At 42.5% G+C, this 21754-nt stretch overlaps 1 protein-coding gene across 2 annotated transcripts; it reads left to right on the top strand.

Moving 5' to 3' along the window:
* The first annotated feature begins 1668 nt into the window (after positions 1–1668).
* mamdc2b (MAM domain containing 2b) lies at positions 1669–16966 on the top strand. Of its 2 annotated transcripts, XM_056735832.1 has the most exons (14): positions 1669–1812; positions 2321–2425; positions 3260–3510; positions 3613–3694; positions 4302–4409; positions 4796–5079; positions 6779–6872; positions 12322–12468; positions 12863–13122; positions 14344–14437; positions 14543–14695; positions 15575–15834; positions 16182–16266; positions 16363–16966. In XM_056735832.1, the coding sequence occupies exons 1-14, from the start codon at positions 1782–1784 to the stop codon at positions 16425–16427; spliced, it is 2019 nt and encodes a 672-aa protein (XP_056591810.1). In that variant the 5' UTR covers positions 1669–1781; the 3' UTR covers positions 16428–16966. The 2 variants fall into 2 exon arrangements, with proteins under 2 accessions (XP_056591810.1, XP_056591811.1); XM_056735833.1 differs by lacking the exon at positions 12322–12468.
* Positions 16967–21754: the final 4788 nt, after the last annotated feature.

The raw sequence follows: 21754 nt of genomic DNA, 5'->3' as shown, positions 1-21754 counted from the left end.
ATCTGGATCTGATGCTCAACGTTTTAGAGTCAACTACCACCTTTAGGGGTCTCGTAGAGTCCAAAGGAGCCCCTTTGAGAAGATGTTCAACCGTTCGTCATTTTAAATCGATAAATGTTTGATAAAGTTCATCACGCAAATCCAAGATCACTGTAGCTCCGGTTCTCACAACTGTGCAGCAGGGGGCACTATTTTACAGTAATGCATTTAACGCTTACCTCAGTAAATCTGTCATGATTTATTTATTATCATATCATTGAAAACATGTGCTTGAGCGTTATATTTATAAAAAATATTAAAAGGATGGTAACTTATTGAGATAATAAAGCCCTGCACCAGATAGGCTTGCCCTTAACCTAAACATTATGAATTAAACTTAATTTTAAATTTAAAATAATTTCACTGAAAACACATGCCTTGCATTAAATGTATCAGAATATATTTTTTAACTGTATTAATTTTGAGATCACTCATACTTTAACTTATACTTCCTTCAGTGCTAAGAAAAACTAGACCACTTATATTTCTTTATAATTTCTTATTTTTTTTAGCATTTACAGTGTTTACTGGCCTACATAGTCCTTTGTGTTTAAGCAAATACATCAGTCAGATGACAAACAGGTCTCATTTTACAGTATAGTGTCTTTACTAACAGCTGTATTGTAATACTTTTTAATATCTGCAATCTATCCCTCTTATTTAACATAAATCAAGGTTTGGTCAAGCATTACTCACTGTAGCAACAATGTGCTTGAAGTGGGAAGATCTAACTAGAACCTTTTTTTAAACAAATGTGTTGAGTGTTGGAATTTTAAACTGATGAAAATTCTTTGATCATTATCCAAACCTGCTCAATTTGTTCTGCAGAACACAGAAGATATTTTGAAAGATGTTGGAAATCAAACATTGGCCCCCGTTGACTTAAATGTATGGACACAAATCCACTAAAACATTACTCATCTTCTTTTGTGTTTATGTTGAAATGACATGAGGGTGAGTATATTAAGGCAAGAATTTTCATTTTTGGGTGAACTATCTCTTTAAGTTCCCAAGAGTCCTCAGAGTAATGTTTTCATGCGGTCAGGAATCCCACCATTCCCTCTCGAATCCAACACATTACGAATAACCCCGACACCCCTAGTCTGTGTCACATTCTGACGGTATCATGTTACCAAACAGTGTCCACGTGGATCATATTGTGTGACCTCAGCCTCCCAAATCCATCTGTATTTCATTCTTCCTTTAAGCCACCTGTTACCTTACCACATAGCATCCAATCAGTTCATAAATCATGATGTGCAAAGAAACGTCACATTGTGAGAATAACAAAGTGTACGTTTTTTCAAATCAATTTGACCTACATGTGACCTCACAAATGAATGTTACACTTCAAACTATAAAAGCGCTGTTTATAAAATAAATAGATAAATATAAAATATAAATATAACATTATCTGATTCAAAGTAAACAACTACAAAAAAACGATAAGGCTATAACTTAAAAATCCAGATAATCCTGTTTTCGGTAACTGATGTAAAAGTGTTTTATAAGTAAAGCTCTCAAAATATACTTGGTAAAAAAATCTCTAAATCTGGTGGACATTAGAGAATTCTCTCTCTCTCTTTCTTTTTTACCTCCGGTCAGACAGAATGATTTCCTCCGTTCAGTTGCAAGTCTAACAAGCACACACAGGGAGAGAATGCAGTCTCAATCTGTATCTTGTGCTGAACGGGGTGTTTTTTAACTTAACTTTTGGGACGAAACATTAGATAGAAGTTAAGATGCTTCTATTCTACCTTCTGAGCTTGATCGGTAAGAAAAATAACTTGTTAGTGTGTGTGCATGCCTCAAATGTCAGACATTTATTTTGAAACGTTATAAATGTTTTACAATCTGGTAAAATCTAAGCATTAAATGACAAATGCATATATATGTTATAAGTCATAATGTACCATCAAATGAAATTGCCATCTGCTGCAAAGATGTATTATATATTTTATGATCATCACATATTTTTTTACTTTAAATTATGATCAATTTTGCCCACTTTATTATAATTTAAATGATAAAAGTAGGAAAAAAATGCATTATATATATATATATATATATATACGGTCTATATATTTTCTGTATACATTTTATTTCTATTTTTATAATTATATATACATTGAAATTAACCATTTAACACTGAGACACTTTGATGTATTTTTGTCCATTTTGTTCGATATTTTAAAACACATTGTTAAGTCGTTAATAAAGATAAAAGAAGGTCATAGTTTGCTTGCATGTTTGGATCACTGCAGGTTGCTTTGTGTTTTAGTAACAGTTAAGTCTGAGCTTTTGCTGGGCTCATGCAGCTTTGACAAGAGCACCTGCGGCTACACATCTGATCCGGACTTTCTCAGCTGGAGCCTCGACCCAACCGGTGAGTCACAGGCCATTATGTGCCCTACAGAAACACATTTGTAATTATTTTATACCAAGTTATGCAAGAATTTCTCTGTTCTCTTATGTTGTTTTTCATAAAGCAAATAACATGACCATAGAAAAGATAAAAGTGTTATTTTTCAAGGCCCCTTTTAAACTTGTTCTGAAAGGTGCTTCAAACAGTGTACTATGATGCCCTGCAGTTTTGTGAAGCCAGAGATATGCAATGTGCATGATTGACGTATAGGGTAAATATAAACACTGTGATACGTCACAATTACGTTAACCCAGGGTTAAAATGATTTTGGGTTAAAATGTCGGACAAGCCCGGAAAGATAGAAGAAATGCTCTTCCAAAAAGCTAACATCTGGAAGCTATGGTATCATGATAATCAAATCTGGAGACAGTTAAACAGCACATTATTGGATCAGTGACGTATTGTCTTTAAACATGGCATGTTGCATATTTGCAGCAGCCAACTAAATCTTTTGCTTTTGATCGAGTCTGAAGAGCACGGGAAATATATAAGAAATGTAAAGATCCAATCTGATTCAGAAAATACAAATGTGGAGCAGCCCGAGCATGCCATTTTGCTTGTTAAAGTCGAAAATGTGCATGTGAAGAAAGATGTTTTTTAAATCAAAAGTCAAAGTGTATTAGTATTATTTCATAAAGGCAGAAAATAAGTCAGTTAGTACAAAAGGTTTTGTAAGTGTACAGTCCCTTTAAATAAAGGAGTTTCTTCTTCATCTGAATAAAAATGTGTTGGTTTTTTTGGCTGTGTTCGCACAAGCTCTTGCCATCAATGTTGATTTCTTGCTGCTTGAATAAGGACACTTCATCACTGTTAACAAGCAAGCCCAGGAGGCCCAGGGAAATGCGGTTCTGTTGGGTGCAGATGTGGATGGACAGGACTGGACCTGTTTCAGGATGGTCTATCAGGTGACGGGTAATGCTTCCTTGCAGGTGCAGAAGCGCACAGATGGAGATAGTTTTGATCGTGTGCTCTGGTTGACCCAAAGACCATCTGATAGCTGGCTTATTGCCAACATCGACCTTCAAAACTCTACAGAACCATACCAGGTGAGAAAACCCACTCTATACAGTATTCATACATACACTTTTTTTAGGAAATGTTATGTGCATTTTCTTATTATACTATCATGTTTGATCATTCTTCAATAGATTATCATTGAAAGTAAACTAAGAGATGGTGGCAGCAGCGTTTCCATTTTTGAGATCAAGATCTCGGACAACTACTGCATAGGTCAGTCCTGCTTTTTATGTGTGAGTTGTTACTTCTCTAATTCATGAAAAGTTGAAAACATTGCAGAGATGTAGAGTTAAGCAGGGACCTGTGGCAAATCTATGGCGCAGAATATCACAGGATCATAAAGTTGTCATCTGGCAACCACCTGGAACATCCTAACAACGGTCTTGAACCATCAGCTACCCTAGCAACCCCACACTAAAATATGCAGAATACCTTAGCAACCCCAAATAAATGCTCTATCAACACTCTAGCATCATCGTTTTGAGTTTTACACAGGTCATAAAAATATTAAAATCCAGTTGTACATACTTTTGGAAACATTTATTAACGTTGTGCCAAAATCAAGGCCAACAAACACATGAAAAGGAATTTAATCCACAGAAAGAAAATGTTGTTTCAATTAAACAGAGCTTTATTGACTATTCTTATGAACCGGGCAGTGTTCACATTCTTGAGTAATAAGAAAATCTTTTAAATGAGCGCTCTTCCATTTAATTCCAATCTTTTACTGCGCAGCATTGGAACTGACTGTTAATTGAGTATTGCAGAGATAGAAGACAATCATGCAAAAAACGATTTCTCTGCTCATGTGACTTTTAAGAGTGTGACTTTGAAGAACCTCATCTGTGTGGATACACAAACCAGTGGAACAGAAATATGAACTGGCGTGTGGGAAGAGCAGAAGATACGAAACATGAAGACAGGACAGGTGAGCTTTCCTGTGGCTCAGTGGTTAGAGCAAAGGCACTAGCAATGCCAAGGTCATGGGTTTGACCCAAGGGGATAGCACATAGTCAAAAACAGATGTATTATATAATGTATTGTTAGTTGCTTTGGATAAAAGCGTCTGCCAAATGCATAAATGTGAGTCTGTTCAAACCATAAACTTACAGCCTGTCCAGGATGTATCCCGATGCTAGGCTCCAGCAATCTTGTGACCCTGCTGAAGATAAGTGGGAGGATGAATAGATCTTAAAATGAGATATTGAAATAAATAATATGAAACATTTTTTCGTATAATTCTATGTAAAATGGAAGAAAAATGGAATAAAGTTCAAAAGCCTAATTAACAAATAAATGTGTTTGATCACACAGGTCAGTATATGTATGTGGACTCTACGGACACTAAAAGATTCCAGGAGGTGGCCAAGCTGGTGTCGCCAATAACCAACACCCCAATGTCCGGCTGCTTGAGCTTCCAATACCAGCAGCATCATTCCGGAGACCATCTGTTCTCCGTGTTCACCAGGGATCAAGCTGGACAGTACCAGGAACTTTGGAGAGCTGACCTACCCGAGAACAATCATGTGGACTGGAATCCAGAGGACAGGGTCTGGATGCCTGTACAAGTGGACCTGAAAGCTCCATATCCCGTAGAGGTAGACAACCAGATTCTTACTAGTCATGAAGGATAAACACATTTAAGTAATTTTTTTCTCATAAGTCTGTTATTAGGGTGTAATTTCAGTTAAACACCACTAAAAACAAAACAAACTGGACAGTTGGTTTCCGTCAAACAGTCTATTTCTTAGTAAGGGGGCAGTTCTTGGATAAAACAAATGATCCCATGTGGACCAGAAAAGTCTGGCTTAAGTAAAAGTGCATATGTGTTGCAGGCCTGAAATATTTTACCACAAAAATTTGGGTCTTTATGTCATGCAAATTTATTATCTTTATTCTGCACATCTTCAATTGCCTCAACATGTTGGATCCAGATGTAAGGTGTCATGATTTAGTGGGGATAGAACCCAATTGCAAGCAGCAGCGGTGAAATTAACAATAAGACTTTATTAACATACAAAACGGCAAAACAAAACACCCACGATGGGGGAGAATCGACTAAAAGGAAATACAACAATGGCACAGGGACTACCTAAACTGGGAGAAAAAAAGACTTAATACAGACACTACACTACACTACACTACACTACACTACACTACACTACAATAGACTACAATACACTACACTAGGTGAATGACAGAGAGGGTTATACAAGACTTCAATCCAAGACGTGGAGCAAGGCAAGGTACATGGCACAAAATACAAATCACAAAACGAACGAGCACAGGACAATGAAACATGAGGACTATTTAAAGGGGAACAAACACAGGATGATTAATAGGGACCAGGTGACTTATTAAACACTAACGGAAGGCTAAACGAGACGAAAAGGGCTGGAAACACAGACAAGACATGAGAAAGCACATGGTCAGCCAATATATAAACAAAGCCATGTCCTTCTCACACAAAACCCTTTGGCAATGCCATGACTCCACTGCAAGACCAAGAATAAACATGACATGATAGCTGAATCATGACATAAGGGTAGTGCTGTACCATTTTACCTCTTTTATTTCTATAGATCTTTCTCAGCTGTCTCTCAAAGGATTCAGATATTTTATTTGCATCTTAGTTAAATTACAGCACACAACAACATCCCCCATTGACTTCCATTGTATGGACACATTACCATGGAGATATTTCTCAGATTATCTTCGACAGTCATATAAAGGTTTTAAAGGGGTAATATGGCGCAAATACGTGTTTTTCTGAATCCTTGGTGTGTTTTAAGTTGCCCACGCATGTTTTAGACATTGAAATTTGTCTAAAGTTAATGCTCACCCAGACCTGCCTGAAACGCCACACCCCCACAAATCTACGTCAGTTTGTGGTATGATTTGACTAAAACAACCCAAATGTAAACGGAAGTAAGGTGGGCGTACCTGTCAGTACAATTGCTATGGAACCTGATGTTCCAAATATGGTAAGAGCTGTCACATTTTCGTCACAAGCTTGCTGTATTCCACCAATCACTATGCGCGGGTTAACCATCATAGCCAATCATAGCACATATGGCTTTTCAGAAACACGACCTTTGTAAAAAATCTGCGTGTTTCAGAGAGGCATGGCAAAGAGGAGACACAAACATGCACAGTATGTGGAAAACACAGCGTTTTTAACCTTAAATTGTGTATTCACATTGCATTACATGATAATATCGTTTTAGCTGTGTCATATGACCCCTTTATGACTTGGTTGAGTAAATATGTCCTGTTATGTATTCATGTTACATGAAGTTGGTGTTTGAGGCAGCGTTCAACAGTCCACATGGAGGCTATGTGGTTCTTGATGACATCACCTTCTCTCAAGAATTCTGTAATGCAGGAACAGGTATGTCTACAGTATATCTCGGTCAGTGATCCATCCACTGCATTAGCAACAGCATTACTGTTCATTCATACATTTTATCAGTGTACGCATTCCCAAGAGGAATTAAACCCATGACTTTGGTTTTCACTCAGAAAATTAGAAACATGTATGTAGCAAGGTTCAGGTTTGTGGAAGAAAGGAGGCGGAGTCGGCGTCGCTGGGAAAGCGTATGAATCGGTTTTTATTTACTACAATACTTCCGGGTTGTAGACCCGCTCACTCAATAACACAATCTCTCTGGTTGTGACGAATCTTTCCTTTCTCTCGGACACTCCTAGACAGCTTGTCTCTCTCGGTCCGTCGATGTGTGCTTTCCCAGCCTGGTTTCTCTCTCTCCTCTCTTCTCCTTTGTCGTGCCTTAAATGCGTCTCCTCGCCAATTACTAGAACAAGAAGCAGGTGATTTCACTCTAGCGTTGATCTGCTTACTCACCGTCATACTCCCGACACGCCCCTCTGCCGCAGACCGCGCTAGACCACGCCCCCCTTTCCACATACCCCCACCGCCCGACTCAGGCCGAGGCCCCATCCGGCCTGTAGCCTCGTCCCCCCCCCTCCGGGAGAGAAAGTCGGCCACCGCCATCTGAGTCCCCGGCCTGTGGATCACCTGGAACTTGAATGGTTGCAAAGCAAGGTACCAACGAGTGATCCGCGCGTTGGTGTCCTTCATACGGTGGAGCCATTGGAGGGGCGCGTGGTCCGAACAGAGCGTGAACTCCCTCCCCAGGAGATAATACCGGAGGGTGAGGACCGCCCAGCGGATCGCCAAACACTCCTTCTCTATGGTGCTGTACCTCATCTCCGCCCGTGACAGTTTGCGGCTGATGTACAGCACCGGACGATCCTCCCCCTCTATCTCCTGGGACAGGACAGCGCCCACGCCCCTGTCCGAAGCATCAGTCTGCAACAGAAAAGGGAGTGAAAAATCGGGAGCGTGCAATAACGGTCCGCCACACAGAGCAGCCTTCACTTGGGTAAACCCCTGCTGACACTGCTCCGTCCATTGGACGGTATCTGGTTCCCCCTTTTTAGTGAGGTCAGTCAGCGGGCTGGTGAGGTCCGAATAATTGGGCACAAACCGTCTATAATATCCCGCCAGCCCCAGGAACTGCCTCACCTCCTTTTTGGTCTTGGGTCTCGGGGCGGTGGCAATAGCTGCTGTCTTATCAATTTGGGGACGCACCTCCCCGTGACCCAAGTGGAAGCCCAGATACCTTACCTCTACTCGCCCAACCGCACACTTCTTCGGGTTAGCCGTCAGCCCCGCCCTCCTCAGCGAACTCAGGACCGCTCTCAAGTGCTGCATATGCCGCTGCCAATCATTACTGTATATGATGATGTCATCGAGATAGGCTGCGGCATATGCCGCGTGAGGTCTGAGGATACGATCCATGAGACGCTGAAATGTTGCCGGGGCTCCGAATAAGCCGAACGGAAGCGTGACGAATTGGTGTAAACCGAACGGCGTAGTAAAGGCTGTTTTCTCTTTGGATAATGGAGATAGGGGGATCTGCCAATATCCTTTCGTCAGATCCAATGTCGAATAAAAACGAGCCGTACCTAGCCGGTCAAGTAATTCGTCAATTCGAGGCATTGGATAGGCGTCGAACTTCGACACCGCATTCACCTTGCGATAGTCCACACAGAACCGGACCGAGCCGTCGGTCTTTGGTACTAAAACTATCGGGCTCGCCCAGTCACTTTTGGACTCTTCTATTACCCCCATGTCCAGCATAGCCTCTAATTCCTTCTGAACCACAATTTTTTTGTGTTCAGGTAACCTATATGGGCGACTGCGTACTACGGCACCCGGTATTGTCTCAATATGGTGCTCTATGAGATTCGTGCGGCCGGGCAGGGGCGAAAAAACATCTGAAAACTCCGTTTGCAACTTCGCAACATCCGTGAGCTGGGAGGACGAGAGATGATCTCCGCCTGGTGCCAGAGCGAGTGATTGCACCTTGGTGTTCGTCTCTGGCCCGAGATCATCTACTCTAGTTACTGTCGTCGCCAGCATCACGGTGTTCGCCTCACTCCATTTTTTTAGGAGGTTGAGGTGATAAATTTGATGTGCCCCGCTCCTGTCCGACCGTACTACCTCATAATTGAGATCTCCTATTCGTCGTGTGACCTCAAACGGCCCTTGCCACTTGGCGAGTAGTTTAGAACTGGACGTGGGGAGTAATACAAGCACTTTCTCTCCCGGTGAAAATTTACGTAGTCTGGCTCCCCTGTTATAATGCCGGCTTTGTCGTTCCTGTGCCTGTAACAAATTCTCCATAGAGAGCCGCCCCAGTGTATGGAGTTTTGTTGGCAGGTCCAGGACATACTGAATTTGATTTTTGCTCGCGGAAGGTCCGTCCTCCCAAGCCTCTCTTAGGACGTCTAAAACCCCGCGGGGTTGACGACCATAGAGAAGCTCAAAGGGGGAAAACCCCGTGGAGGCTTGGGGAACCTCGCGGACGGCAAATAACAGGGGTTCCAGCCACTTATCCCAATTTTTGGCGTCTTCGTGTACGAATTTCCGGATCATGGATTTTAATGTGCGATTAAAACGTTCGACCAACCCGTCCGTTTGTGGGTGATAGACGCTGGTCCGAATCGTCTTAATGCCCAATAATCCGTACAATTCGCGGAGTGTCCGTGACATAAACGCCGTGCCTTGATCTGTGAGAATCTCCTTAGGGATCCCCACACGGGAGATTAAACGAAACAGGGCGTCCGCAACACTGGTTGCTGAGATATTGCGTAACGCCACTGCCTCAGGGTATCGGGTTGCATAATCAACGATGACCAATGCAAATCGATGCCCTCGTGCGGATCGCTCTAACGGCCCGATCAGGTCCATACCAATTCTTTCGAAGGGGACCTGAATAAGTGGAAGTGGGCATAATGGCGCCCTGGGAGTGGCCGGTGGGTTTACCAACTGGCATTCAGGACAAGACGCGCACCACCTACGCACGTTCTCATGAATCCCCGGCCAAAAAAAACGGGTCGTTAGGCGATTTACAGTTGCAGCTTGACCTAGGTGCCCTGCCATCGGATTACAATGAGCCGCCTGGAAAAGCATTTCACGGCGGCTTTTGGGTATGACTAATTGGGTTGTATCTTGTTTTGACTGAGTGTCCTGGGTCACTCGATACAACCTGTCTTTCAAAATAGCGAAATACGGGTAGGATAGGGTCTGCGCAGGTTGGAGAAGCTGTCCGTCCATTGTACGGACCTGTTCAAACGCATGTTTGAGCGTCTCATCCTGAGACTGTTCCAGAGGAAAATCATCGCCCTGAGAGAGGTTTCTCCTGTCCACCGGGCTCCGTTCCTCTGAAACTGTCATCAGAGGTCCCGGTTCAACTTCTCCGACCTGAGCGACCGCTCCTCCCCGCCGCACTTGGTTACGCCCAGAAACATCCGCACATAAATGTCCCATTAATATTGAAAACAATGGCCAATTCGTCCCCAAAATTAGCGGATGTCGGAGGTGCTCATTAACAGCCACCTCTATCCTATGTTTTTGTCCCCGAAATTTTATGGTCAGTGGCACCAAAGGATAGTTCACGATATCCCCATGTACACACCTTACCTTAACCCCGCGGCTCGTATCCATTGCCCCGAATTGCATCAGGCTTTGGTGGATTGAGGTTTGGTTACATCCTGAATCAACCAAAGCCTGATATGTACCCCCCCTTATACTCACAGGTATCTGGTACAACCCGTCCTGACCGAGGGCAGCCTGAGGGTTGTCGGGCACCCGGATCATCATCCCGACCTCCATCATATGACAGCGGTCGACAGAATGTCCGGGGTCCCCACAACGCCAACAGGCCGGCCCAGGAGTCCCCGCCGCCCCAGCGGCAGGAAGCAGACCCCCGAATTGGCGAGGAGAGGCTGAAGGAAGGGAAGCGGCATGGGCATTGTTGCCCGGACGGTGATAGGATCCCTCAGGGGACCTCGCAGCGCCGTTAGGTCCCGCCTCCTGCGAGAACCGTGTTCGCGGCGCGGGCCGCGGGTAGAAATTCCCCCGAGACCTAGGAAAGGGAACAGGTCTCGTAGAGAGAGAAGAGACAGAAGGGAGAGAGGGAGAGAGCGATGGTAGGGCTACGCCGGCCCCGGGGCACGCCACCAGCTGGTCCTCCGCCAATTGGATCGCCTGGGCCAGCATCGTCGGGCGGTGACATTGGACCCATTGGGAGGTTTTCCTGGGTAACCTCGCCACAAACTGCTCCAACGTCACCTGGTCGATGATGGTCTCGACGGTGCTAGCGTCGGTCATCAGCCATCTGCGGCAGGCATCCCGGAGCTGGTGAGCAAAGGAAAAAGGCTGTGTCCGATCCCCGAACTCCAGAGACCGGAACCGCTGCCGATGCTGCTCAGGACTCCGACCCACTCGCTCGAGAATAGCCTTTTTGAGGTCCGCATACCTCAGCAGGTTCTCGATGGGGAGTTGCTGGGCGGCCATCTGGGCTTCTCCGGACAGGAGCGGGATGAGACGGGCAGCCCATGCGTCCTGCTGCCAACCTGACAGCTCTGCGGACCTCTCGAACAGTTCGAGGAAGGCTTCCGGCTCGTCCTGGGCTCCCATCTTGTGCAGCGGTATCGTCGGGGATCCAGTTGGTAGGGGACTGCCTTGCTCCTGGCCCAACCAGCTCCGGAACGCATCACGGTCCTCCTGTTGGGTTTTTACGAGAGACTGGAACCGTCTCTCTTGGTCTTCTCGCAGTGCCAACAGGGCCTGATGATGTTCCTGATGGAGGCCGGCAAGAGAGCTGATGACCTCCGCGAACGGCGATCCTGAGGGGGGACTCTGCATTTTGGAGGCGGTCCTTCCTTTCTCCCGGGTTTCGGCACCACTGTAGCAAGGTTCAGGTTTGTGGAAGAAAGGAGGCGGAGTCGGCGTCGCTGGGAAAGCGTATGAATCGGTTTTTATTTACTACAATACTTCCGGGTTGTAGACCCGCTCACTCAATAACACAATCTCTCTGGTTGTGACGAATCTTTCCTTTCTCTCGGACACTCCTAGACAGCTTGTCTCTCTCGGTCCGTCGATGTGTGCTTTCCCAGCCTGGTTTCTCTCTCTCCTCTCTTCTCCTTTGTCGTGCCTTAAATGCGTCTCCTCGCCAATTACTAGAACAAGAAGCAGGTGATTTCACTCTAGCGTTGATCTGCTTACTCACCGTCATACTCCCGACACGCCCCTCTGCCGCAGACCGCGCTAGACCACGCCCCCCTTTCCACAATGTACTAAAAAGCCCACTTCCAAGTCTTGATCATATTTTAGTCTCTAAATTCTGGTCCCATTTATTTCTACCAGCTTTATTCTCCATCAGGATACCATTTTTACATTTTACAGTATTCCAGTCCAAGTCAGCATCAATACATCACATTAAACCTAAATCCAATGACTGCTTCCCCAGAACCGACCTTTGATCCATCTGTTGCAAACTGTGACTTTGAGTCAGGATATTGTGAGTACACGCAGGCACTGACAGACGGTCCCCTGTGGAAAAGAGTCTCAGTACGGCCCAACATCTACAGCGTTGGAGATCACACCACAGGATCAGGTGTAACCATCTATCTGGATCCAAATATGCTTTAGGACAACTGCTTATAACAAATTCATTGGCAGGTTAAAGTGAAAGTTCACTCAAAATTTTAATTCTGTCCTCATTTATTTGCCCTCATGTCATTCGAAACCTGTATGTGACTCTTTCTTCTGTGAAACACAAAAGAATGAGTTTTGAGAAAATAGGTTTGTGACCATACAATGAAAGTCAATGTGGTTCAGTGTTGATTGGTTACCGACGTTCTTCACAATATCTTCTTTTGTGTTCTGGAAGAAAGTCATACAGGTTTGGAATAAATGATGAACCAATTTTCATATTTGGATGAACGATCCCATTAAAGAAACTTTACAAATACACAAAAAAGCTAAAAATAGGTGTTCTTTCTGTACAGGATCGTTTTTGTTGGCCAACTCTCGCTTTAATTCACAGTATGGATATCTGAGCCGTCTGTTTGGACCGCTGATGCCTGGGAATCAGAAATACTGTGTGAAGTTCTTCTATTCCATACGAGGTCTTAGTGGAACAGACTTGGCTTTGTATCTGTATTACACAGATGGCTCTAAACAACAAAAAATATGGACTCAAAATGAGATGATAAGAAACATTTGGATTGAAGTCGAACTGACTATACAAAGCCAAAAGAATGCTCAGGTAAGATGCTCTAAACACAAGCTAAATGGTTCTAATATTGGCACGTATGACCGTACCAGTTATCATTGACAAGAAGTTAATTTAAAGGGAGTGATATTGGTTTCCTTTTTTGATTTTGAGTCTGGCAAGCTTCTCTTACATCTGTTAGCAGACATGAGACCATTTATATATACAGTTGAAAGAAAAAGTATGTGAACCCTTTGGGCTTACTTGGATTTCTTCATAAATTGGTCATAAAATGTGTTCTGATCTTCATCTAAGTCACAACAATAGAGAAACACAGTCTGCTTGATCTAATACCGCACAAACATTATACGTTTTCATGTTTTTATTGAACACAACCTTTTTTGAAGATCAGAACACATTTTATGACCAATTTATGAAGAAATCCAAGTAAGCCCAAAGGGTTCACATACTTTTTCTTTCAACTATATATATATATATATAGCAGGATACTGATTTGGAGAAATAAATGTTCATGACAGAAAAATGAGGAGTAGGTCCCCAAAACTGTAAACATTCTCTCATCATTACACTGTGAAACAAAAAAAGGAGAAATTATAAAGAATGTTTTAAACGTTGTTTTTTTCCAATACAAACCATCCACTGACCACTGGCTATCAGAAGTGCGAAAAGAGAAAGAAATACTTCTGTATTTAATATGATTTCTGAGGCAATGCAATGACTTTGTGTCATGAACAAAAGTTGTTGTTTGCCCATCTTCAAATAAGCCTAGAGGAGCTCTTGAATTGCATTTGCATATGCTTACAGTAGTGATGTCATGATTGGTCATGTGACATGTAAGAACTTACACCAGTTTAGGAGTTACACATCAATGGCGAAAAAAAAACTGATGCAGCATACAGAGCCAAATTTTTTTTGAATCACACAATTGGAAACTTTGTCTTGATCTTGTTCCTCACACAAAGCTTGGAATAGTGCACCATATGATTTCATTTTATGATGCTTTTGTTGTTGGACAAAAAAAGAGAAGCTCAGCCATCTGCTTAGCATCTTGCGGTTTCACAGAATTGTCTATGAAAGTGAAAACTTGAAAAAAATGATCTTGTATTACTTTGTTTTGTGTTGATTAATTTCAACTCATTGCACAAATCTATATTCATATCTATATATATATATATTAGGAATATTACGCTGCTTAAAAACATATAAAGAAATACTTCTTGCTTGCTTTTTGATCTTCTTCCTTGGGCTGCAAAGATGGTTTTCATCAGTCCGTGCAAAAATGTTTGGAGTTGCGGCTCTGTTGGTCTGGATGACATTAAAGTCAGCCTCGGGGACTGCTTGCCATTAGGTAAACTAGCATTGTTTATAACAATTCATGGTTAATTTGCATCTCAAATTGATTAATTGATCTGCTTATTGCAAACAAAAATGCTGAAAGTGTTTATTTTCGTAGAATCGTCGCTGTCGAACCCGTCTCAGTGTAACTTTGATGCTGGTTTCTGTGGATACTCTCAAGATAAAAAAGACACAGGCGACTGGATGCTGGCTAGAGGACCTACACCAACCTCCTACACAGGGCCAAGAGGAGACCACACCACAGGAGTTGGTCAGTTATTTATTTCCCAGGATTTATAGATTATCATTTGTAGATTATCTACAATTTTAGATCATAATTAGTCAAATGTGTTCTGGCTTCAAAAAAATGTACAAATAATTTAAAGTTGAGTTTTGTGGATTTTAGTCAACCCCTGTTCGCTTTCAGGGCATATATGAGTCATTCTAAAAATGATAAAAATAAAAATAAAATCAAAAATGAAAAATGAAAAAAAATGAAAAGAAAACAGGATTTCTCAACAGGTGTTGATCTGGCTTTTGAACTTTGTATTAGCACCTATTGTATTATTGCTCCTGTATGACATATCGCTTATTGCTCCTTGAACTCTCTGTTAGTCGCTTTGGATAAAAGTGTCTGCTAAATGACTAAATCTAAATGTTTTACAGAACCTATACAAAATGCAGTAAAAAAAAACATATAAAGGCAGCTGACAAGTATTTACAAAAATCAAGTTCATTACCATTTCTTACTAAGAGGCAATATAACAAATTTAAAATCAAATGTAATTTTAAAAAAATATATACTAATATAGACTCCTGAGACACAGGCTCCCCGTGACCTGAGGTAGTTCGGATAAGCGGTAGAAAATGGAATGGAAAATGGAATATACTAATATAATATACATATACTAATATATTCTAACATTTTAAGATAAGTGCAAAATAAGGTTGAATTGTACCTTCTAAGGTTGTAATTGAACCTACGTATAGCTATAAGAATAGATCACTACCTTATATAACTTAAGAATGAGTGACATAGTGTTAAGAAAGTTTCGGGAAGCGCAGCCCATTAATGTCACATATGTCATTGATCATGCTAAAAATTGTGCTTTCCTTTTAAATATTTTGTATCCTATCTTTATTCTTTTAGGTCATTATTTGTATATTGAGGCGTCATTTATGCCGCCCGGTAACAAAGCTCGTCTGCTGTCCAGCTCTCTACGGGGATCTAGAGAAGCACAGTGCTTACAATTTTACTACCATATGTATGGATCAGGGACGGGCCAGCTAAGTGTTTATCTCCAGACTGGACAAGAGGACAAAGAAACACTGTTATGGACACGATATGAAGAGCAGGGTGTGTCCTGGCTCAGAGCTTCAATAACTTATCAATTTGACCGTCTACACCAGGTCAGTCACATTGAACAACATGAGCCATAAACCAACTGGTTTGCTTCAGGACCCATATTTGACATCAATACAACACAGTGCTGAAATAGTACAAAACTAATAACATTGTCTTACTATCAATATGTAATGTTCAGTTAAAATTGAAGCGTGAAGGTGCTTCATAAATCCAAATGCCAAACCCTAATGTTATCCTTATAATGTGTCTTGCCAAATAGATATTTAGCTGTTTTGTCAACAACAAAAGATCTGCAAAGCATTTTATCTTCGTTTAAAAAAGTTTAGAAGTCTAGTTATTTTCCCATCCTATCTTTGATATCAACATTACTTTAACTCTTTCCTTCCTTTAGATTGTGTTTGAAGCCACGAGAGGTGCATCAGTAAGAAGTGATATTGCAATCGATGATGTTGTTTTTAAAAGAGGACCGTGCAGAGGTATTCTTAATAAGTTGTTTATATATTAGCTTCATTTGTCATTTAGGTTATTTGTTACATAAACATATCTTTATAAACTGTTTGTCCTTTTCACAGACTCTGCAGCTGACCATATCCCTGCTGGGAATCCTTCTGGAAACAGTATTAATGATATTCAGTAGAGTTTTAAACAAAACTGAAGGACCCAGAAAACTTGTGAAAGTACAGATGGTGTTCAGTTTTCTGTGAGACTGAATCAGAAGGAAACAGCTGCAAGTTATGCTTGTTTTTACATTTTTTGTTTTCACCACTGTATCCGTTAACCTGCAAACTTTGTAAATAGTTCTTGTTTATTTTACTTGTTTATTTCTACCGCCATGCAAAACAAATGTTTAAAGACTGAGCTTTCTAGTGAAAGTTGTTACAGAATGTTGCAAGGTCATCAAAATGATTTTATGAAGCCTCTAGACCCCCTGTTTGCTTGATAGTCGCCTCAGTACAGATACTTTGACCTATAGCTGTCAAATAAAATGATGATAAATTGAAGAAATTTTGTTTATCTTGTGTCAATACTTTTTGTTTCATATTGTGTGTGAATGTGCAAAATTGAATGTCTTTTAGTGGTTGCGAGACAAAGACAGAGGATTAAATACAGAGGATTATTATTTTTTTCATTTGTTTGTTGCCAAATGTGAGTTCTAATCTTTACAATTTTATTTTTAATTAACCATGATTTGAAACAAACCAAAAAGTCATGTTTTTACTACAGTTAAAGGTGCAGTTTGTAACAATTTTGCAGTAAAATATCCCAAAACCACTAGTGTTACATATTTTGTTCATTTTGTTCAGCTTGTTTGTACAACATCTCAAATGTTTCCAACTACTAGTAAATTGTGAGAAAATCACCATTCTGAACAGTGACACGACTGTGCAGTCGCCTGTCAATGGTGTCATATCAGTGTTCCCCTTTGTTACCGCCTTTCATGACGTAGTAACAACAAGTATAAGGAATTATTAGGCTTGCTCTACTTGATGCGGTGCCGCAAGATCCGACATGCGGATGGCCTCAAAGTATCGCCTGTCGGAAGCTGTCGGTGCCGCATCAAGTCGAACAAGCCTAGTCTAGCGTCTAGCCAGCCACTAACTTGTTTCAAGCCGTCACTTTTTTATGGACCACAATTATTTGCAACAATTATAAAACTTTACCTCATCGGCTAACATGATTTCTCGTTCCTGTCTGATTGATGGCAATCAGTGGTGAAGTTGAAGACAACAGATCCCATCAGTCCACGCTCCTTCACAGCGTCATCTTGGTTGAAAAGACCAAGATGGCGGCGCGTGAACATCGCGAGGCTCAGCGTCTCTCCAGTTTTAGCAATTATATAGTGTTTTTCTTGCTCATCTCGGGCCTGTTCGTTCAGAACAGTTGTGCATTCACATCGTACACCCGGCATGAGCTTTTGGATATCGGTTTGCGCATTCCCGGAAGTTATATCAGAAACATTCAACTCGTCCCTGAGATCGTCAAAACCTCCGATGCTACGCACCCCACACGGCCCGGCGGAAGTGCTCGCTGGCGGCGTCGAGATCGTAAACAGAGGCGGGGAAAACGCGGAGGGCTAAGAGCTAAGCTAACGCTAACACCACACCGGCTCTCTTTACCCAGCATTTTCCTTGCTAATGTACGATCATTAGTGAACAAAATGGATGAGATTCGACTCCGCATCATCAACAACAAAAGACTTTTGAACTGCAATGTCATAATCTTCACGGAAACATGGCTACACAGCGGCATACCGGACAACGCTATTGAGTTAGCGGGCTACAACACACACCGCGCGGATAGAACGGCAGAGGAATCCGGTAAGACAAGAGGAGGTGGACTGTGCATTTATGTCAATAAAGCTTGGTGCACGAACTCTGTTATTGTCGGGAGACACTGTTCGGCTAACCTTGAGTTTCTCATGGTTAAATGTAGACCGTTTTATCTGCCACGGGAATTCACTTCAACCATTATAACGGCAGCTTATATTCCACCGGATGCTGATGCCAAGCTTGCTATGAAAGAACTTCATGCAGCCATCAGTAAACAACAGACTGCTCACCCGGAGGCTGCATTTGTTGTTGCGGGAGATTTTAATCACTCAAACTTAAAGACAGTGCTCCCTAAATTTCATCAGCATGTTTCCTGCCACACAAGAGGAAACAAAACTTTAGACCATGTCTATACAAACATGGCTGAAGCTTACACCGCAACCCCCCCTCCCCCACCTTGGTCAATCTGATCACCTCTCTTTGTTGCTCACCCCCAAGTATTCACCTCTCATTAATCGTGTGAAGCCATCAGTGAAGACCATCAAGGTGTGACCTGCGGGGGCAGACTTCACACTCCAGGAAAGGTTTCTACACACAGACTGGAGTATGTTTGCTTCTCAGGCCACCAGTGGCTCTCACACGGACATTGACAGCTACACCTCCTCTGTATTGGACTACATCAATACCACTATTGATAGTGTCACAACTAATCAGAAGCCATGGATGAACAAGGAAGTGCGCCTCCTGTTGAAAGCACGCAACACCGCCTTCAGATCAGGTGATGCACAGGCCTATAGTACTTCCAGGGCAAATCTGAAGAGGGGAATCAAAAAGGCCAAGCACTGCTACAAGTTGAAGTTAGAGGAGCATTTTACCAATTCTGACCCTCAACGCATGTGGCAGGGCATCCAGGCCATTAGTGACTACAAACCCAACCACTCCATCCCCATAGCCACAGATGCTGCCTTTCTGAACGAGCTTAATGACTTTTATGCACGCTTTGAGAGAGACAATAAGGAACCCGCCACCAGGCTCACACCTTCCACCGACCACCCAATCATCACAGTAAATTCCACAGATGTTTTCACTGCACTAAGCCGGATAAATGCGCGCAAGGCTGCTGGCCCTGACGGCATCCCTGGTCGCGTACTCCGGGCATGTGCGGAGCAGCTCGCTGGGGTCTTCACGGACATCTTCAACCTGTCCCTCGCCCAAGCAGTTGTTCCAGCATGTTTCAAATCCACCTCCATTGTGCCCATTCCAAAACATTCCAGCCCGACATGCCTGAACGACTACCGCCCTGTAGCACTCACACCCATTGTTATGAAGTGCTTTGAGCGGCTGGTCCTGTCACACCTAAAAGACTCTTTACCATCCACACTGGACCCATACCAATTTGCCTACCGTAGCAATAGGAGCACAGATGATGCAGTGTCCATGGCGCTGCACTCCGTGCTCACACACCTGGACAATAAGGACACTTATGCACGCATGCTGTTTGTAGACTTCAGCTCTGCATTCAATACCGTAATCCCTTCCAAGCTAATCATCAAACTTGGAAACCTAGGCATTAACAATTCAACCTGCAACTGGATTATGGATTTCCTGACGAACAGGCCTCAGCTTGTTAGGTTAGGCAACATCTGCTCCACCACAACCACCCTCAACACTGGTGTACCACAGGGCTGCGTACTGAGCCCCTTTCTCTACTCCCTTTTCACACTCGACTGCAGGCCTGTGAATGGATCTAACTCCCTCATCAAGTTTGCAGACGATACAACAGTGATTGGTCTCATCAGCAACAACGATGAGACTGCTTACAGGGAGGAGGTACGGCACCTGGCCACATGGTGCTCAAACAACAACCTGCTCCTTAACACTTCAAAGACAAAGGAGATCATCGTGGACTTCAGGAAGGCGAAAGGAGGCACACACGACCCCATCCACATTAACGGGACGGCTGTTGAACGTGTTTCCAGTTTTAAGTTCCTGGGGACCCACATTTCGGAGGACCTGTCCTGGACCACCAACACCTCATGCCTGGTCAAGAAGGCTCACCAGCGTCTCTTCTTTCTGAGGACACTGAAGAAGAACCAACTGTCTTCAACTATCCTGGTGAACTTCTATCGCTGCACGATAGAGAGCATCCTGACCAACTGTGTCACAGTCTGGTACGGGAACTGTTCTGTTGCTGAGCGCAAGGCACTGCAGCGGGTGGTGAAAACAGCCCAGCGCATCACAGGAACTACACTCCCTTCCATTGAGGACATCCAGAAGAAACGCTGTCTGCGTCGAGCTCGCAGCATTCTCAAGGACTCCTCTCACCCCGCTCATAGACTGTTTACTCTCCTGCCTTCCGGTAGGCGCTTCAGGTTCCTCCGGGCAAGAACCAGCAGACTAGGAAACAGCTTTTTTCCCAGAGCTGTTTCATTATTGAACTCTGCTCCCCACTGATTTCACTACCCTCATAACTTTAACTTAATGCTGCTATTACAATGTTTACATTGCACTACAGGGCTGCCATGCATGACGGAACTGTACACACCAGTACTTCATGTATCTGCTCTACCGGACTGTTTACACGCATCATTTGCACTCTATACTGCTCACTTGCACACCAGGAACATTACACTGAATGCTCATTTGCACTAATGGACTACTTTCATAACTGCATTAACTCATCTACTTCAATGTAACCTTAATAACTGCATTAACTCATCTACTGCACTGTAACTTTAATAACTGCACTAACTCACCTACTGCACTGTAACTCATCTATTGCATTATTGCATCTATCGCATAACTAACTGCATCTACTCATCTATTGCACTATAACTTCAATAACTGGATTAACTCATCTACTGCACTGTGACTGTATATCTGCATCTACTCATGTATTGCACCGTACCTTTAATAACCACATTAACTCATCTACTGCACTGTAACTTTAATAACTGCATTAACTCATCTACTGCACTGTAACTGTATATCTGCATCTACTCATGTATTGCACCGTACCTTTAATAACCACATTAACTCATCTACTGCACTGTAACTTTAATAGCTAATGTCTGTAACTAATGCACACTCAAGTCACTTGCACTATTGTATAGTCTAATTGTTATCTGTTCATAACCTCCTGTACATTAATGTTCACAGTATATAGCCTTCTGTATATATTGTTCATAGTACATACCGATTGTCATATTTTCATAGTACATGCCCAACGTAAATTATTTTCCTAATATTGTATTCTGTATTTATTCACACTGTATATCTGCACTTGCTAATTGCACTTCTGGTTAGACATAAACTGCATTTCGTTACACTGTACCTGTATATGTGTAATGACAATAAAGTTGAATCTAATCTAATCAAGCTGAGGCATTGTTGTTGTTTGGCTCGCCCTCTAGTGGCGGTTTTTACAAACTGCACCTGTAAATCCCAAAACAATTGTTACTTATAACAATCAATGCACCAAAAAAACACGGTGACAACACTTTTACCACAAGAAACATTGTTCATTTTTGTAAGGGATGTCCGATATATGATTGAATTAAAATAAGTTTGACAAGTGCTGTCACCACCACAGTTAAACATTTCCTGATGTGCTAACACTAATCATTTCAGAATTTCCTTTAGTCATCATATTTGACAAGGCATCTAGATACCTGCAATTTCTGTGATAATTTCT

The sequence above is a fragment of the Triplophysa dalaica genome, chromosome 22 (genome assembly GCF_015846415.1).
Source record: "Triplophysa dalaica isolate WHDGS20190420 chromosome 22, ASM1584641v1, whole genome shotgun sequence".
Lineage (NCBI taxonomy): Eukaryota > Metazoa > Chordata > Actinopteri > Cypriniformes > Nemacheilidae > Triplophysa > Triplophysa dalaica.
This window is presented reverse-complemented; position numbering and strand designations above follow the sequence as displayed.